This window comes from Ischnura elegans (genome assembly GCF_921293095.1).
Source record: "Ischnura elegans chromosome 13 unlocalized genomic scaffold, ioIscEleg1.1 SUPER_13_unloc_3, whole genome shotgun sequence".
Classification (NCBI taxonomy): domain Eukaryota; kingdom Metazoa; phylum Arthropoda; class Insecta; order Odonata; family Coenagrionidae; genus Ischnura; species Ischnura elegans.
This window is the reverse complement of record NW_025791659.1, coordinates 4,733,114-4,753,721: the sequence shown is the minus strand read 5'-3', so window position 1 is coordinate 4,753,721 and position 20,608 is coordinate 4,733,114. Positions and strand designations below refer to the sequence as shown.

The following is a 20,608-nucleotide window of genomic DNA, read 5'->3' as shown; positions in this document are numbered from 1 at the left end:
AGCGAGGAAGTGACACTCACCTGTGATGGTTTCTGCATCCCTCTTGCTTCCGGCCACGGGCAGGCAGCTGGGCCTAAGGCCTCTGCCGAGGCGCGCCCTCCTCTCCCCCCTCCCCCCTCCACCGCTCAACGCGACGACAATGCCCTCTTCGCCGTCCCCTCCGCTGTCCGCCTTCCTCCGCGCGGTCCAAGTTTCCGAGCCGCCCTCCTTTCCCAGCCGCCCTCCTTCGTCCTCGTGGGCTGAGCCGATCGCGGGGTCGTCCAGCTTGCCAGTGCCGCGTCCAAGGCTGCTCACTGCGCCCCGGGCAGGGCCCGGCGCAGCTACGGCCAAGCCAACACCACCAGGGCCGGCCCAAGGCGAAGCCCCGCACTGCACACCACACATGGGGAAAGAAAAGGAAAAAATTGATAAATGTTTACCAAAAAAGACTATTAACTTTTCTCGAGGAATGTGATACTTAAGATAACGGCTGGTGGTGAAAAACTTGGGCATTTAAACTATTTCGGCAGTACGTATGAAGAAACGGATAGAGTTTTAAGGACATTAGGAAGGGAATTGCATTTAGCAAAGGAGGCGTTCATGAACAGGAATGAGCTTTCGAGAGGATCGTTATATAAGAGATTAAAGAAAAGGTTAGTGAAGAGTTTGATCTGGAGTGTAGCTCTCTACGGTGCGGAAACGTGGACACTGAGGAAAGAGGACGAGAGAAGATTGGAGGTATTCGAGATGTGGGTGTGGAGAAGAATGGAGAAGGTAAAATGGACGGAGAGGAGGAGGAACGACGAAGTGCTGGACATGGTGGATGATGAGAGGCAGCTTTTCCATTAGATAGGGACGAGACAGAAGGTATGGATGGAGAGAGTACTTGTGGAGTAGACAGATGTACAAATAAGTGCTGGACATGGTGGGTGAGGGGAGGCAGCTTTTAGATGAGATACGGAGGAGACAGAATGTATGGATGGAGCGAGCACTTGTGGAGTAGACAGAGATGTACAAATAAGTGCTGGACATGGTGGGTGAGGAGAGACAGCTTATAGATGAGATACGGAGGAGACAGAAGGTATGGATGGAGAGAGTACTTGTGGAGTAGACAGAGATGTACAAATAAGTGCTGGACATGGTGGGTGGGGAGAGGCATCGTTTATATGAGATACGGAGGAGACTTAAGGCATGGATCGATATAGTACTTGTGGAGTAGACAGAGATGTACAAATAAGTGCTTGACATAGTGGGTGAGGGGAGGCAGCTTTTAGATGAGATACGGAGGAGACAGAATGTATGGATGGAGCGAGTACTTGTTGAGTAGACAGAGATGTACAAATAAGTGCTGGAGATGGTGGGTTGAGAGAGACAGCTTCTAGATGAGATAGGGAGGAGACAGAAGGCGGGGAGGGGATGTGTAAATGGTGTTAGAGGGTAGAATGTTAGGGAAACGAGGGAGGGGAAGCAAAAGAATAGGATTTTTTTTGGATTTGATAGAATGAAAGAGAGTAGGCCTTATTGTGATTTTAAGAGGGTAGTGCTTGAAGGAAAGGGAAGCTCCCAAGAATGCATCGTAAGTAGACCCACTTTAATAGGTTAAATACTATTATAGCAATACAATAATATATTTTTTATTGGGAACCATAATAATACAGCTGTTTGAATCGGCTTTAATATCCAAGTCCATCTGTATTCTCCACTGCAAAATATTTCGAACGGAAATATTACATCATCACCAATTTATTTACCTGAAACGTCATATGATCATTAACTACGGAGATATATATTCGTCAATAATAAATTCGTCTGAATCTGTTTCTGCATTAAAATGCAACTTCCAACCTCTTTTCATCCCCTTCTCAATATTTATAATGGAAAATTGATTCCATCATGAACTTATTAAGCTGAAACGGCATATGAACGTCATCACAATTCATTCAATCCTTTAAATAAATATTATACCGTTATTTCTAGACCCGCAGTGAAGTTTGCTTACCTTATTTCCTTATTGTGTTTTCAAAACATTCTTTTCTCATGAATGTACTTTACGATTTAAATATTCCTTAAAACTTATATTTTTTTAAATAATGATATCGAATGTTTTCTTCATTTGTTCTCAAAACAATCTATTATTGAGAGTTTTCGGTATGATTCCTTTAGAATTTCAAAAGAGAAAGTAATTTCAGCATCACTCATATTGAATATTTTGAAAAAATTCAGTTTAAGTGTTTCTGATTGTGAGCAGGATACGATGTGCAATTAATTCAATTTTACTCTTACAGGTTACCCAGAGCATAAATAAACATTCGTTCGTCGATAGCAACGGAAATATTCCAATAATATTGTCTTCTGGTCAGCTGAAAATCAACAAAAAGAAGATGGAGACAATAGTATGCAGCTAAAGAGATGAGGCCTAGATAAACATTAACCCAGGAAAGCAATAGCTTGCTGGATGAATGAGTTTTCTTACTTGGGAAGCCGAAATACCAATGTGGGTCGAAGCAAGAAAGAAATAGTCAGTAGAAAAATGCAGGCGAAGACGGCTTACTACAAAAAGAACAATATTCTTATGACTGAGAGTAAAAGCATAGATGTAAGGAAACAATTCATCAGATGCCACATATGGAGTATGTTTCTCTATGGAAGCGAGGCTTGGACGCAGATATCAACAGAGAGGTCAAGAAGCATTCGAAATGTGGTGCTATACAGAAGAATGATGAAGATAAAATGGTGAACTTATTCTTGATGTTTTCTTATGATTTAAATATTTTTGTTAATTTATAATGGTTTATATATAATTTTTATGTTTTCCATTGCATTTTCAAAATATAAAATGCTTGCGAAGTGATTTCTGATAAGTGTTATATAAGACAAAATGATGACACAAAGTTCAACTATTAATTAAGTACTACTTTGGTTTCGGCTCTCCCACAGAATTTTTTTCATCATGTTCTGTTTTATTGCTTCTTTTCATCGGTGATAATAAAAAAAATATTTCTGGCTGTAACTTAAGTAACCATTGCTTTTTGCATCCAAGTGTGATTTTCAAGCAAGCCAGCTGACATATATTGTTACATTTTATTAATACTTAATTATGTTAGTTGAATATACTTCACGTAAGTATATATCAAATGAGAAACCTCTCCAATTTTCGTTTGCCACCGATGTAATTAACGAGGAAGTGCTAAGAAGAGTGGGAGAAAAGAGAAGTCTTCTTAAAAGCCTTAAGCAGAAGAAAGGACAACTTAGTTGGCCACATATTAAGAGACATGATGGCCTGACGAAGATAATCGTAGAAGGACAGGTGGAGGGGAAGAAGGGCAAGGGACGGCCCCGAATGAGTTACATAGGACAATGAGTAATTTATTTATAGTATTCTACCGATTAAGGTAGGTTTCCATGGAGTACGCAAGAAGTGATCTGGGAGCCTCCCTTTCCTTCCAGCACTGACTTCTTTAACTCACAGTAAGGCCTACTCTCTTTCAATCTATCTAAGAATCCTATTCTTCTCCTTCCCCTCCCTCGTTTCCCTAACATTCTACCCTCTAGCACCATTTTCAACGTCCCCTCACCACTAAGCACTAACTCCATCCATACCTTCTGTCTCCTCCGTATCTCATCTAAAAGCTGCCTCTCCTCGCCAACCATGTCCAGCACTTCGTCGTTCCTTTTCCACAATGAGTAATAAAGGATGTAAAAGAGAAGAAATACGTCACAATGAAAAGGCCAACGGATAGGAGAGAGGAATGGAGAGCTGCGTCAAACCAATCGTAGGGTTGTTGACTTGAGAAGATTGTTGTCCGTCACAAATGTTGAATTAAAAATCCATTACCATATCTAATCTTTTTTCTGCTCAATATTCCGAAGGGACACATTTTCTTATCATATATTTATTTCATCAAAAACGGCATATGAGCATTTAAATACGCAGATGCTATCGGAATGTTCCACCTGCCATCGCATCATAAATTAAGCATTTATTATCCATTTTCTAAAGCAATTGATAAGCATTACTTCCAAGAAACAAAAAAAATAAAATTCACGAATTGTCCTTGCCATGATTTGATAATAACCTCCTTATCTGAACATGATAAATTAGACTTGATAATATAGAAGTAAGAAAGACCGTTTTCAAACCATTGATTTTAATTAGGATCGAAGTTTTTCCCGGCGAACAAGTTGAAGGAATTCTTCTCGGGTTTTCCAACTTTTCAACTGCCAATTTTTTTTTTCAACTGCCAAAAAAAAAACAAAAATCTTTTCAATGTCAACAATTCAACTGCCCTGATGACGATGCTCGAGTCGAGCCTCGAAACGTCGGCCATGGAAAGCCTCAACCGGTGGAAAACCCGAGAAGAATTCCTTCAACATTGATTTTAGGCTTGTCATCCACATTTAATTCGCTATTTGAGATAATTTCGCTATTTGAGAGAATTTCGCTATTTGAGAGAATTTCGCTATTTGAGAGAATTTCGCTTTCTGTAATGCGTTTACCAATTTTTCATAACAGCTACACTGATTTTTTTTTTAATTTTCTCTTTCAAATGACTACCAATAAACAAAAATAAAAACGCAGATTTTGGTATGGCGCAAAAGAGAGGAGAAAATAGTAAAACAAAGATAGGGGAGATGAAATAGTTCTGATACCTAGATAACCGAGTCATCAGCAATGAACGAAGCAAGAAAAAAATAGTCCACATCATACCACAGACGAAGAGGGCTTCTGCTTAAAAAAAAAAGACGCTACTAACAGCTAAGAATGCAAGCAGAAAGTTAAGAAAACAATTCATTTACTGATATTATATAGGGTATGAGTTACATAGAGTCTCTACGCAAGATGCACAGACAATGATAGCAACGGAAAAATAAAGGGTAGATGTCTTCAAATAGGGTGGTTCCCTATTATTTTTTATTGCCTAAATCGAAAGATTATTACTCCTGGAGTACGTATTTCACGCTCTTAGACTTTTAAATGACGATATCTATTTTTCGCGATTAAATGAAAAGTGAAAATTTTCAAGCGCGCAGTAAAACGCGACGGCTAAGTAGGAATGATGGGAAAAGCCTGTGTGACGTCATTATGGTTCCGGCTTCCGCCGTGTGAGGCCACCTTGTTGCGAGGAAATGAGCGCCGCTACGATGCAGGCTGCTAGCAGGTAGCACTTGGCTTACATTAGGATTATTATTATCTACCCTATCAAAGGAAGGAAACTTTCCGAACTTAGGCAATTTTAATGGGTGATTATTAAGAGATGTTTCCCTGAGCTCTGTGCCTCATGCATGCATCGGTAATCTCAGACGATGCAAAACTCCTCTCTACTCGTATAGAAACTAGGTCCCTGTGACTTCACTTGGAGTGGCATCGCATGGGCGCCAATCTGGCCCTTTTCAAATGAGGATAAAAATTGACCATTGCCATTCGTCTAAACTGGGATTTCTAAAACAAAATAATTGGTATATTATGAATACACTAATGGTGGGTAACGAATCTCAATCAACGCCTTTCGTTTTCTTTGATGAAGGTAAATACCCAATTGATACCTGACGATTGACATGATTTAAAATCTGAGAGCTTCTCAGAACGAACCGTTATCTTTATCGGAAGAAAAAAAATTGTCTTTATCACCCCGGTCTACAGTTCACACCAAAATAATCGTCTCCTCATTTTTCTTATCACAATGCGATTCATATAACCATAAGCTTACAATATGTCTAACTTTCCTCAAGCTTTCATCGTCTGTTATGATTGCATGCCAGAATTTATTAAAAAATTAATTTCAAAATAAAATATAAAAAATAAATTAAAATTAATTAAAAATTTATTGCTTATTACTTTAAATTTATTTTCATTTATTATTACCTATATATTTTTTTAAATTTATTAATTTATTATTATATTATTTATTTGATTGTCAAGGTTTTTGTTGATCGTCATTCGCGAGGTTACTCTTGATAACAAGCATTAAATCCTCATGTCGTTGGTCTCTGCTCAATATTGTAATATGAACAAGTGGTATTTTGTAAAAAAAAAACACATGAATAGGTTAAACTACGGATAAACTCGATTGTTTCTGACTTTACTTTGTGAAAATCCATTCTGAACAATAAAATTCTCCCCTACCAACGCGTAATATCAACCAGATAAGCAACAACAAAATAACTGTTAATAAAACGATTTCTGTACCTGATGATGTCGCCTCTGCGACGAAACCGGTCGTATTGAATAGATCGTGTGAAAAGGTACCATATCATTTTATTGTTTAAACTAGGGATGTTTCGAGCATTGTCGGATCAAGAGTATGGACAAGGGGTGGGGGGCTGAGTGGGTGCATAAATTACCAGCAGAAGTGCCGACCCACTCATACACATTCTTTACTCCATACGCCTATCCTATTATCACTTTTTTGAAATGATATTTATGAAATTTTCACTTTTCATTTTATGGCGAAAAACAGATATCGTCATTTAAAAATCTAAAAGCGTGAAATACGTTCTCCATGAGTAATTATCTTTCGATTTAGGCAAATCAAAAAAAAATAGGAAACCACTCTATTGTTATCATGTGTAATATTTGAAGAATTATGTGATAATGGTATGCGTTCATTCATGTGTACATTTCAACATAATTACGTTTTGTTGTTATTTAAGGATTTAAATTTGTGTTTATAATTGTTTATCTAATTATTTATTTTGTTTGCAAATGTTTACGTGACTTGAAATTAATTTTATTTTGTTTTTCTTTACAGGTAAGTGGGTATGTTCAGCGGCAAACATTGTCTCCCGACATAGTTACATAAGTGGTGAGTCAATCCGAAAATTTTCCATATCTAAAGATGAGGTAAAACGAATTTCCTAATATCATAACACTTAAGTAATAAGCTATTTGCCTATGAATATTAAAAACTATGAGGAAGCAGACGACCGCGGTGCTGGGCCACCAGTCCACGTGAGGCTACTGTAACAGACAAAGGCCGTTTTCAAATCCACGCAGTATGCACACTCATGCCCTTGTTCCCTTTCTCCCTTGCACCCTGCTCCCTTACTAATGCTCTACTGGCGCCCTTAAGTGTGAACGGAAATAATGCGAACTATTGACAGTAACGAAATGTGACGCACGGGGTAGTGTTAGGACATTTTTAGTGGTTGATTTGAGAATCAATTTCACCTTTATACTTATATTTTTGCATGTGAAGAGCAAGAATTCTCAATGCCGATATAAATAGTACGCAAAGGAGCTCACATAATAAACACAAAATTACTTACAACTCCAATTCAAGATTTTTTGAGTTTTCCATTGCCATTGCCATTTTCACGTCCACTTCTACGAGGGTAAGTCAACGAGGGAGCATTCGCGTTCCCTTGTTCACTTTACCCTTCATGTATCTACATCTACATAATACCCCGCAAGCCACCTAAAAGGCGTGTGGCAGGGGGTGTTAGGACACCAGCCGTTTACAGCTATAAAAAAATGAAGGGCTCTAACGAGGTTGGGACTACTAGCAGCGTATATTATAGTCCTTTATGGTTCGGGGGAAAAACGAATTCCCATTTTTATCCGTCCGGCAAAACATCTCTCTTAATTTGTCGCTTCTATCGGAACTGGAAATATAGTGTGGCTCTTATATTATGTTCTCTGTGTCGCTCTTAAAGATATCAATTCTCAATTGTTCAAGCAATCTAAGCCTAGCGCGCAGCCTCCGAGTCTCCAATGGCTCCCAGCCTAATTCGCTCAACATCTGTGTAACTCTGTCTGTACGCCCGTAGCGGTTTTTAACGAAACGCGCAGCCTTCCTTTGAATTTTATTCAGTTCGCGGATTAAATCTTTCTGCACCGGATCCAATACGCTCGCTGCATATTCAAGGTGCGGTCGGACGAGAGCGAAATAGCACCTTTCTTTTAGTTCCTCATCCGAAAATCTTCCCACAATACGCTTGACGAATCCTAATTTCTTCAGGGCTATGCCGCAAATATTCTTTATATGTGTTCCCCACGTGAGGTCCGAGGTTACGAGGTTATCGTTCGAGGTTACCCTTCGTTCCCTAGCGCCCTCGCCGATTGGATCCATCCTTGCTGTCGTCACATCCGTAAGTTGACGATCGAAAAGTGTGCACGAAGGTTGAATAATTGCGAATTGGAAAACGGCCTAACCCTCGTTGAGCGCTCACTCCAACACCGCCTTTGCTCCCTGCTCAATTCATTACCAGACAATATTGACCCGTTTTTTCTGCCCTTAAACTCATTTATCAAACTCGCCATGTCCAATTCCTCGGCTAATAAATAAACCTCCCTCTCCACCTCCCTTTCCTCGGGCCTTCTATTTTGTTCTTCACTATCTTATGCCTGTACTCTTATTTCAGATTATGTTAAAATTTCAAGTTCGTTACTGCGTCACTATAAATTGGCAGAAATTCTGTAAGTGAGCAACTCCTAAAATAAATAAATAAAGAATTAAGGGTCAGAAAAATAACAATTCTCTCTAGTGTAAATTGAACACACAAGGGGGGTTATTACCCCCTAAGCCCCCCCCCCAAACAGATCCACCACTGGGTTCAAGCACTAGCAATATGGGTAGGAAATGGTGCATTATTACTGTGCAATGAGGGGATCTACGGAAAATCGTAGATATTTCCTTCCTCATAGGGAATTTTTTTCCTTTCAGTAGAGATATTAAATTATGGTTTCGCTAGTAGTAGGACCCGCCCGCCTCTGCGACGGTGTTGGGCGAATCCAAGTTTAGACGAATGTTAATGGTCAATTTTAACATCATTAGGAAAAGGCCAGATTGGCGCCCATGCGATTCCACTCCACGTGACGTCACAGGGACCTAGTTTCTATACGAGTAGATAGGAGTTTTAAATCTTCTGAGATTACCAATGTATGCATGAGGCACAGAGCTCAGGGAAACATGTCCTAATAATCACACATTAAAAATACCTAAGTTGGGAAAGTTTCCTTCCTTTGATAGGGGAATAATAATCCTTATTTAAGCCAAGCGCTACCAGCTAGCATGGTACTCTGCTACCTGCTGGCAGCCTGCATCGTAGCAGCGCTCATAGCCTCGCACCAAGGCGGCCTTACACGGCGGCAGCCGGAACCAGAATGACGCCACACAGGCTTTTCCCAGCATTCATACTTAGCCGTCGCGTTTTCGCGCGCTTGAAATTTTTCTCTTTTTACTCAATCGCGAAAAATAGATATCGTCATTTAAACATGTAAAAGCAAGAAATACGTACTCCAGGAGTAATAATCTTTCGATTTAAGCATCGTTTTGCAGGCAATGTCTCGGAAGCGTTAATACCATCCCCAGCATAGACATGATTATGACAATTGGACGATATTACATGGACGACCTTCGCAAGAAATGTACCGCCGTGCAATTGCTCAGATTAAATTCTAGTCCTCACTCACGGCTCTTCAAATGAACGTTAGAGCAGAATTTCAGTCAGAGTATCACTTATTTTGCGATAGATGACGGAATCATCTGCGGATATAATTATTTTATTGTTAATTCGAATACTTGAATTCATTTTTTGCTATCTAAAGTATGATGATCCAAAATTTAAAATCCCTCCGCTGACTAACGTACCCCAAATTAATAAATGAGCAACAGTTTTCATTGACCAACTACCGCCGAAGCAGAACCACCACCATCCTTAAATCGTGGACTAATTGGTTCTCATTTATCGGAGCGGAAACCATTAACGGATAGACGGGAGGGTTCATTGGCTACGGCCTTGGAGGGGTACCTCAAGGCAGCGTGACTGGCCCACGTCCGTTCAAAAAATTCCCGTTCAAGGAGAAGTTCGCGCTGAAGCACGGAGAGGCACGTGGAATTCCCGGTGAAAGATATACATGCAGAAAAGAAGCTAATATCAGATGCTCTAACGTTGACAATAACGCAGACACCATGAGTTGATACCACCTCTACACCGTCCATTACTGTCTTGAAAGACCAATCGTCTTTTACGCAAGGATGGCAAGTGAAACGAAACGAAAATGTTTCGCTTCGACCTCGAGCAGTGGCGCCGACTCCGTGGGGCCTGAGGGGGCCTGAGCCCCCTCAAAAATTCGTTATAGGTATGAGGAAAAAATGTGCCAGGCTTGTTGATTTTCCCCGTAGTGTCCATGTATCGAGGTTCGAGTTATCAGGGTTCTAATGTTAATCATATGACCATTCTAAAATGCTTAAAAAACTTAAAACTCACTACTTAAGGCCGTTTTACGCGGTACACTGAATTGCGCAGTCTGACGTACTTGTGAAGGCGCAATAAAAATTGCGTCGTGTAAAGCGGTGAATTGCTAGAACGCATGCGAGAATGCGTGGATGCGAGACGGCAAAATAGCCCGTTCTAATTTCGTTCATGCATTCGCGCAATTCCACGCCATTTTAGAAATTAATGCAGCTCTAACCTGCGCAATTCCGTGTACCGTGTAAAACGGCCTTTATAAAATTTCTCGGGGAAAGATCCCGGTTTGGGCCCCCCTAAAATTTTTTGTAAGTCGGCGTCCCTGACCCCGAGGGAAACGAAAATACGAGGCTTAAGACCTGCTTACACGGTACATTAACACGTACGAGTTATTGTACGTTTGCGTGAATGATTTTTGTGGAACGGAACGGAACATGAACGAATGCATGAACCAAATTAGAACAGGTTCTGTCTCCATGCTTATGGGTTTCACCGCGTGGATTTTCTTTGTGACGACAGTTTCTCCGGTATTCCAACCGGCGTCTTCAGGTCGATGTCGGGATTCAATTTTTGGTGACTTATGTAGTTCATTTTTGGCGCCAATTTTTTTCATGCTGGATGCTGATTGGTCCACCTTCTTTTCTCTCGATTGACCCTCTTCCACGAGCTGTGGAGAGGGTAGCCGTCTTCTCTATTCATGTTTTCCGGTGTCATGACTATTTCGATAGCCTCCTTTATTAGCCTGGGATAATATCTATTTTCTTTTGCAAGAACTGTTGCTTCGTCAAACAGTATCTGGTGCCCGGGTTCGCTCCATGCATGCTCCGCAATGGCGGAGAGCTGAAATTGCTTATTTCTTGTGGCTCTTCTGTGTTCCTGGATGCGCACAGAAACATAAGGACATCATCTAGACAACGCCGCGGAAAACTACGCATCAACTAGAACAGGTTCTATTTTCTGTGCATGCATCCGAAGAAGTTGCGTGATTACACGGTGCATTTTGGCGTTCATTCTCGCGTTCATACATTTAGACATCAACCCGTACGTGTTAATGTACCGTGTAAACAGGCCTTTAGGTTTAGTTTCATTCTCGCACGATATTAAAAATCACCAAGGAGTTTAGTTTCGACCCGGGACGAAACTTTACTCCCGGGAATCCTCTGTATTATTTCTACTGTATAGACACCTTTTTCTCAACTTATACGCAACCAAACTCTACAAATGAGGTACCAAAGTACACAGAACTTATCAGAGAACATGCGACGGCATATCTTACAACCTAAATATTGCTACTGTTTCCTAAAATTGGTATTTAAATAATTAAAAAAACAAAAAGAAACAAAAACCGATAAATATTCCTGACGTTAAGGGCGCACAAACTGATACATTTGTTCATTGGCAACAATATCTCGCATACTTTAAATGACTTTTATCAAAATGCGGCTGATTCCACATTCAAGTCTCCTGTTGATACGTAAGTATGAGTCATCATGTGCGTTTAACAGAGGATAGTGTAATTACTTCCAATGTTGTGTTTAAAGAGGTCCTCTGACCTCAATTTGTACATGAACATTCCAATTAAATTTGTACATAAGACCCTGCCTTTTTTTCTACATTTTAAAATTAGAAACGCGCCTATCCCTCTGTGGACCTGCATTGAAAAGAGCGGGGGAAGCCCGCTGGGAGCGGGCGCAGCTAGCTCGTGTGAACATTATAATAATACAAAAACAAACAATATGAAAAACACTATAAGTGAGAGGAGAACGCGACTTCGTTTCCATGACAAGGGAGTATTGTTGCGCGGAAAATGAACATAAGTTCGCTGCTCATAATTGAGTTTCAATACCAAAAGTTGAGTGGAGGTGGAAAAGAGAGAATAGTTTCGATCCATTAGGTTTGACATACGTGCAGAGCGCTTAAACATCGAATGGCCATTGTGCGTTCACCGTTCTCCTGTTAGTGGTAAAGATAGGAGTGCCCCATGCATCTAATGCCGGTCGGCCGAACTTCTACTTCATTCAAGTTAACCATATCTTACGGACGCCAACATACTACGGAAGATCAGATCATTTAATAAAATAAGAGAGATAGATTGCAGAACAGACAGATTCCGAATGTCATTTTTTCCACGATCAATAAGAGATTATAACGGCAGCAATAGAACTCGTAAATAGATTGCATGACTTGTAGTGTAGCCAACTAACCTATGTAAAACTTAATGCATGTTTCTTAATTCAATTATCATTTGTAACAACTTATATAGTAGTATAGTTTGTTAGTATACGGGACGTTTTTTGGACGGTGTGGTGCGCATGTGGGAGTCCAAATGCATGCTGCATGCTGGTGATTGATCACCCCCTACCAAACACCCTAGAGGTGGCTCGCAGGGTATTATGTAGATGTAGATTCGATCATACATAGTGCTCGGTGTGTGGGTCGTAACTAAACCGTTCGAAGGTGAAGCACGTGGTCCTTATGGAGCGAAACATTATCTGCGTTTAGTTTCGTCACAGATTTTTAGTTACGTTTCGACTCGATGTAGTTTTGACTCCGATTTCGTTCCGATCCTGAGTTTAGCTCCATGGGTTAAAATCCATTTTGTCTCTTTTCTATATTCCGTTCCCGGGAACGAAACTATTGAAATTTGACTGGTTTTCACTTTCGTTTAGTTTCCATTGACATCCCTGCTCTTGAGACGGCAAGCTGGGTAGCAACATTTTTTAACATATTTCCTTCCCAGTTTTATTTCAAGGAAAAGGTTTCCCACAAGGGCGTGACGAGAATTTTGTCTCCTTTTAGCTCGTGAAGGCAGCTAAAAGTTCCGGGAAACAAGTGACGAATGGGAGGCGATAATGGTCGTCTGGGTTTCCTTCGCAAACTTAATTTTAGTTATCTCTCGTGTTGACAAAACCTTTTCGCGTCTTTTCCTCAAGCCACAAAGGCGAGAGTACTTTCTACTTCATTATAGATTTTATCATATTCAATCAATAATCCACGTTGCGCTAATTCAACTCGAATTAAAATTATTTCCTGAGCAACTACGGGTGGCCTGCTAGTAATCCAGAAATTTCAAATTACATCTCTATCACAAACTATCGCCATTAAAAAAATAACTTTATCAGCTTCTGAGTCAAATGCAGTGTACGATATTTTTAGTAAATCTATCTTTAGCAAAAAAATTACTGAATTGTTTACCCACACGTGAACATGCCACGTATAATTGACCATATGAAGAACACGGAGTGCCTCAAAGCCACAAAAAGGCATCGTTTGGCCTCGAGACTTGTCATTGCGAATTCCAATCTAATTATAAATTGAACCCGCTTGTATTCAATTGGCGCATCTGTCGGAATAATAGGTATTCGTGGTTGTAATACATCCCCTTGAAACATCCCAATTCATAATTTATCGTGATAGAAAAAGATTTCAAACGACATAAACAATACTGACGGTAGTCAAGGGGACAGTAAGCCAAAAACGCTAACATTTCAGCTTTCTTTCGATGTATTTTTCTAAATTCAACCTTTTTTTTAATGTTTTTTTTCTAAATTCACCGTAAATCACGTTGAAAACGTAATTCAATTGCAAGAATAAGAATGTGCATTTCTTTTTCTTTCCAATGGTATATGTCTTAACTTAATATGACCATTATCACTAATATAAATATGCAATAATAACATAACTGGTTCCCGATATAGACAATCACGACGCTGAAGTCGACTTAAAGCTTAAGTGCAGCTGCCGCACCACACTTAGGATTAGACTTAAGTGAAGTCACTTAAGTTCAGTCTGTAGTGTAGACAAGGCAAAGAAGGTTGTAAATACCTACACTGGAGGGGGCACCACTGGTCCCGAGCGTTGAGCGCAGTGTGGGTGCTTCTTTGGTACCTTTTGGAATGGGGGTGCTTACGTAGGACAAGCCACGCCCACTTTCACCAAAACATTGAGAAAAATTAATGAGTTTTGACCAAAAACTTCGCCACATAGTAAGCATTGACCCATAAGGGTCAACGCTTAGTATGTGGTGAAATTTTTCGTTATAACTCGTTAATACGTTAAAATAAACAATTTATCGCACAATGCAAGCATTTTTTTCTTACTGCATTTGTAAGCTTCGCGAAGTTATGTCTCAAAAATATTCTCCTAGAGAAAATTATTATCAATCACTACGGTTACGTTCTACAAGAAGCTCAGCTGAAGATAAAATTTTATGAGGGTGAAATAGTCATTTACCTGCACTTATAACGGTATTTAATTTTATTATAGCCAATAGAAATCCAACAATTACAGTACAAAAGAATATTTTCAAGGATATTCCTATTAGTAAAGTGGCTATCAGACACAGAGGTTATACATTAATAGAATTATCGCTAAAACAATCCTATGACAATCACCGCCGGAAAACTAATGATTATGATAGAATTTATCACTTAATGCAGTGCATTTTGAGAACAAAACTTAGCCACCTCTAATAATCATTCGGAGACTAACAAGGGGAATACACGACCTTCGCATCGCCGATCGAGCTCAAATTTTGCGAATCGGTAGTTTATGGGTACAAATGTAATATGCCGAAGCGAGACGACGCACTTCTCGTAAAATTCCGAGAAAAAAGCAATTAAAAATCGTTAAAAATGAAGGTACGCTATATAATCTGTTTTGAACTCCCTTGATAAACAATAGGGCGACAGCCTAGTGGACACGGTGTCCGGCTGTGAAGGTGAAGGTAGCGAGATCGATGCTCGCTCAGGGAATTTTTTTCGTGTTAATTTTTAAGAATTTTATTGTTTAAATTTTTAAAGTTCGTTTTCTTATCTTCGTTACTACTATGGAATATATTTTTAAAAGAGTTTTTTAAAATATTTAAATCAGGAATGGATCAGCTTGGGATTAGGAACTGAGGATGAAGGGTGGATAGAAACCCGGCGTCGGCATTAGCCTGCTCTTAACGAAAGGCGCCAAGGGGACCACGGCTTAACGTCCCATCCGACGGACGGTGTACTGCACAACTAGTGTAATCCACATTACGCGCAGGGATTGAATTTAGGAATGCCCCTTAATTCTTTACCGAAATTTGGATGTGGAAGGCCAGTACACTGCCTCACCGCTCCAGTTAATCCTTTATTTGAAATTTTCAGGATGGAACTCATCATAAAGACATGCAAAGCAAAGTGATTTGCGGCACCACGAACAAGCAGAAAAGGCTGATCTATCGGAATGTTGAACGCGTGGTTCGCAGCTAATATAATTTTTATCGATGAGCAGCTCCCAGCAATAGTGCCACGCACACGTTAACTCATCTGTAGGAATATCCAAGGATAGAGTCTCTATGTTCAAAAGAAGTGTGTACCCCTAACGTATCAAAGCGATTAAACCAAAGGAAAATATCACTTGACACACTGTATCTTATGTACATTCACTCCAAGATGGCTCTCTGCCTAACAATCTACTATTTATCTCTCCTCACCATAGTATCAAATCAGCAAAAAAAAATCAAAACAAAAATAAATATGCTCACAGACAAATAAAACACAACAAATAAACTCAAAAACAGAAAACAAACCAAACACATACAAAAGTGATTCCGGTCATAAATACACATACATCACCCCTTTCCGCTCATGCCCGTCGGCCGCGAAAAAGGGAAAAAATTTGCAAAACTTTCCCCAATTATTCGATTCTTCTATTACAGGTTAATCAAGTACCCACATAACATTATATGTTTCCGGGAAAATTATTGAACATGCATGTTTGCTTCGAAGCTCGCTGGCACGAGACAATTTTTTGTATATGTAAATGACGTGTGTTTTCCTTCAAAAATTATGGACAGTCGTTGCAGTTGTGGAAAAAACGCCTTTTCTACTTGTTCGTGGTGCCGCAAATCACTTTGCTTTACATGTCTTTATGATGAGTTCCATCCTGAAAATTGCAAATAAAGGATTAACTGGAGTGGTGAGGCAGTGTCCTGGCCTTCCACATCCAAATCTCGGTAGAGAATTAAGGGGCATTCCTAAATTCAATCCCTGCGTGTAATGTGGATTACACTAGTTGTGCAGTACACCATCCGTCGGATGGGACGTTAAGCCGTGGTCCCCTTGGCTCCTTTCGTTAAGAGCAGGCTAATGCCGACGCCGGGTTTCTATCCACCCTTCATCCTCAGTTCCTAATCCCAAGCTGACCCATTCCTGATTTAAATATTTTAAAAAACTCTTTTAAAAATATATTCCATAGTAGTAACGAAGATAAGAAAACGAACTTTAAAAATTTAAACAATAAAATTCTTAAAAATTAACACGAAAAAAAATTCCCTGAGCGAGCATCGATCTCGCTACCTTCACCTCCACAGCCGGACACCGTGTCCACTAGGCTGTCGCCCTATTGTTTATCAAGGGAGTTCAAAACAGCTTATATAGCGTACCTTCATTTTTAACGATTTTTAATTGCTTTTTTCTCGGAATTTTACGAGAAGTGCGTCGTCTCGCTTCGGCATATTACATTTGTACCCATAAACTACCGATTCGCAAAATTTGAGCTCGATCGGCGATGCGAAGGTCGTGTATTCCCCTTGTAAGTCCAAAAATTGTCAGTCCTAGATGGCGGAACTTTTACCGAGATACAGACACGGAAAAAGCGCCTCCAGATAATAGGGTGGTTTCCTATTATTTTTTTTAATGGCTATATCGAAAGATTACTACTCCTGGACAGGGTTCCCACTCCAACTACATTATAAAATTCACGGCTTTTTCCAGGTTTTCACGGTCTAAATGTCATCAAATTCACGGTTTATGGATAAGGCATTTTAGGCAGAAATATTGATCACGTAACAACCATCGGCCGCACATTAACTAAAAATGTAACAAACGCAACGAATGTCTTGAATGCAAACGCAGCAATGAAAGTGCTATCTCTCATGATGTCACCTATCGTTAGCAAAATTCAGGTCCTGCTAAAAGGGTGTGAGTGGGAAAATGGAGAGAGTAGGGAAGTGAAGACGGTCCTGATTTTTTGCCAGGATTAACATCCTCCAATCGCAGGCTTAAGGTCAATGTGCTGTCATGGCACATGGACCAATTAATAGTTGCGCTTTCGAATAGACGTGTGTAGGTAAATGCGTGGACATTGCCTGCACGTGAATGACCTTGAAACATGATTGAAATATCGTTTTTTTTTAACCCATCTATCGTGTTTCTACAATCAGGTTTGAGAGATTTTTAAGGTTTTATGACGAAATTCACGGCTATTTCCAGGTTTTTTCGCGGTAAACGAAATTCGCGGCTTATTCACGGTTTTAAGGTTTTCACGGCTGAGTGGGAACTAGGGTGCCTTCGTTTTGTCACTTTTTTTTAGGATCGAATCGTAATACCCGCGGGAAAAGTTGCGTACCCGGGTGGGTATTACAGATATGATTTTTTTTCAAAATCGGTTTAATATCTTCTGTTCGTTTTTACTGAAAAACATCTCTATTTCGCGTCATTTATCGCATGCATAGAGTAGAATGAGAATGTGTGTTGCGGGTTGCCTGCCCACGAAAACCGCTTTCGGGAACACAATAAAATGTCATTTTCTCGATAATAGGGTAGTTTCCTTCATCAAAGAAAACGAAAGGCATTGATTGCGATTCGTTACCAACCATTGGTGTATTCATAATATACGAATTATTTCGTTTTAGAAATACCGGTTTAGACGAATGGCAATGGTCCATTTTTATCCTCATTTGAAAAGGGCCAGATTGGCGCCCATGCGATGCCACTCCACGTGACGTCACAGGGACTTGGTGTCTATACGAGAAGATAGGAGTTATACATCGTTTGAGGTTACCAATGCATGCATGAGGCACAGAGCTCAGGGAAACATGTCTTAATAATCACTTATTAAAACTGGCTAAGGTCGGAAAGTTTTCTTCATTTGATAAGGTATTAATAATCCTTATTTAAGCCAAGCGCTACCAGCCAGCAGGGTACTCAGCAACCCGCTAGCAGCCTGCATCGTATCAGCGCTCAACTCGCCTCAAGGTCACCTCACAGGGCGGCAGCGGGAGCCAGAAATACGTCACACGGAGAGATTTCCCGGCATTCATACTTACGCGTCGCGTTTTCGCGCGCTTGAAAATTTTCACTTTTCATTTAATCGCGAAAAATAGATATCGTCATTTAAAAATCTAAAAGCGTGAAATACGTACTCCAGGAGTAATAATCTTTCGATTTAGGCAATAAAAAAATAATAGGAAACCACCCTATTATAAGGAATGGAGCTGACATATTTGGTCTAAAATATCAAGGTAAGACCAATGCTATTCACCATTTGAAAAAATAAGTGCTTGCTAAAACCAAATTAAAATTATTTACATATTTATTGATTTTCTTTAAAAATTTCGAAATTTCATGACGAAATGGCTTACAGAAGATATTAACCGATTTTGAAAAAGAATCATATCTGTAATAGGGTCATTCCATGCCAAATCATCACAGAAAAGTGGACTTTTCAACCCGACCGTCTCAGATTTGCTTGAAATTTGGTAGGATGTTTAAGTACATGGAATTGTACTCATACACAAAATTTTAACCTTCGGCTATACACGGTATGCACGCAGCAGGGTTGCAAACATGACAAAAAATGCAAAATTTTCCCGGTCATGCTCTACAAAAATAAATCATAACTTAGCTAATAATTGCGGTAGAAACTTCCTGTTGGTCTCATTTTAAAGCTAAAGGAACATGGTTTCTGTAAAAAATGTCAGATTTTAAGATGCCGATTTTTTTATTCCGAGGTCACACCATGTGACCTTTGACCTCGAGTATCTAAAAATGTGTATCTTAAATTTTACTCGGAAAAATATATGTTAACAGTTAAATGCATTCTATCTTTGGTATAAATTTCATTTTGGGATGGCTTTGGGAACAGGTGGGTATTTACCCACCCGGATACGCGACTTTTCCCGGGTATTACGATTCGATCCTATAAAATCCTAGTGGCAAAACGAGGCACCCTAGTGGGAACCCTGCCCCATATAACGATGACAAAAATCGTGGACCAATCGGCATCCTCGACCTGAAGACGCTGGCAGCAGTGCCAGGGAAACTGTTGTCATCAACAAACAACCAGACGCGGTAGCAGACCGGAAGAATGGAGATTTTGGAACCTCGACACCGCGGAAACCTACGCAGTCGCAAATTACAAAAAAACCTGATAAAGACCTAAAAAATAGATACAGAAGATTACGGTTAATTGGGACACATCGGGACTTGTGCACTTTGCCCCAATTAGGCGAACTATCCTGTATATGGGCATAAACAAACGTTAAAATGATAGAAAGAAGACTAAAGAATGTTTATAATGCAACATAAGTTTATTAAACTATTAATTTGATTAATAGATCAGCGAGTTTAGTTAATTTATTAAAATTTTTAAGAAGTATAACAATTTAGTCAAAAATATTTTTTTCACAGCCTCGGGCGACGCTGGATGAATGTCTTTTACTAAGTCCTATTTAAGAAACGTCCTATTCTCTTGCGGATAGTATAACAACAAGAACTTTCAAAATAGGGTAAGAATAGGAACATTTGTGAAAAATAAAGAGTAAATCAAAGGAGGAAAATATTAAAAAATAGTATTCTGAAAACAAAAATTTTAATTTAGTCGCGAGTATAGAATCTATGTCGCCGACCCATGGCCCAATAAAGCGGAGAATACTCTGGGATATTCCTCTGTTGGGTTCTGCTCTTCAAGATCTGCCCCAATTAAGCGGCTGCCCCAAATAACCGGTGGACCCATTAAACGGAATCTACTGTATCTCTGTCCTACGTCATCAAGTGAACTAAACACAAAGTTCACATCATTACTGACGCTTTCGACAAAGACCTGAGATAAGGATATTAACTTTACCTCTTCAGACATCGAGGCAGCGTCAGCCCCAAGGCTCAAGCTCCTCCTCCGAAGCCGGCAAAACTCCAACGGATCGTCCGTCAAAGAGGCCGCTGTCTTGTGACCACTAGGCTCGTCGTCACCGAGGCTGTGCAAAGACTCATAGCTACCAGCCGGTGAGAAACCGAGTCCACGCAAAGAGGGATAAGCACCGATTCTCCACGGAAACACTTCATCTTCCGCGAAACTTGACCGGCGGTTAACCGGATTCGCACCGTCACCAACGTAACTCAACGATTCGTCAAACTCGTTGACGTCGGCGCAACGATCGTTGAAGTCGGCGCAACGATCGTTGAAGTCACCGTTGCTGTCGTTGAAGTCACTGCAACTATCGTAGCGATCGTCGAAGTCGTCGCTGCTGTCACCATAGTTGGATTCGACGCTGAAACAGTCGGAATCGCCGTAAGGGCTTTGCCATCCCATAAAATCCTTCGCGCTCTCCTCACGGAGTTCCAAGCACCGGGTTTTCTTCGCCGGAGACAGAAGAATAGCCTCGACCGCACTATTCAACGGAAGC

The 20,608-nt window shown here is 40.2% G+C and overlaps 1 protein-coding gene across 1 annotated transcript in view; it reads right to left on the bottom strand.

The window, feature by feature from the left end:
* Positions 1-20,325, bottom strand: part of LOC124172978 (trafficking kinesin-binding protein milt) — a 251,480-nt gene extending 231,155 nt beyond the window's left edge. Inside the window, exons 1-2 of the mRNA XM_046552508.1 lie at positions 20,053-20,325; positions 21-369 (exon numbers count right to left, since the gene is read on the bottom strand). Of these exons, the coding sequence (XP_046408464.1) occupies positions 21-369; positions 20,053-20,064 (361 nt within the window). The 5' untranslated portion in view covers positions 20,065-20,325. The remainder of the gene's footprint in view (positions 1-20; positions 370-20,052) is intronic.
* Between the last annotated feature and the right edge of the window lie 283 nt (positions 20,326-20,608).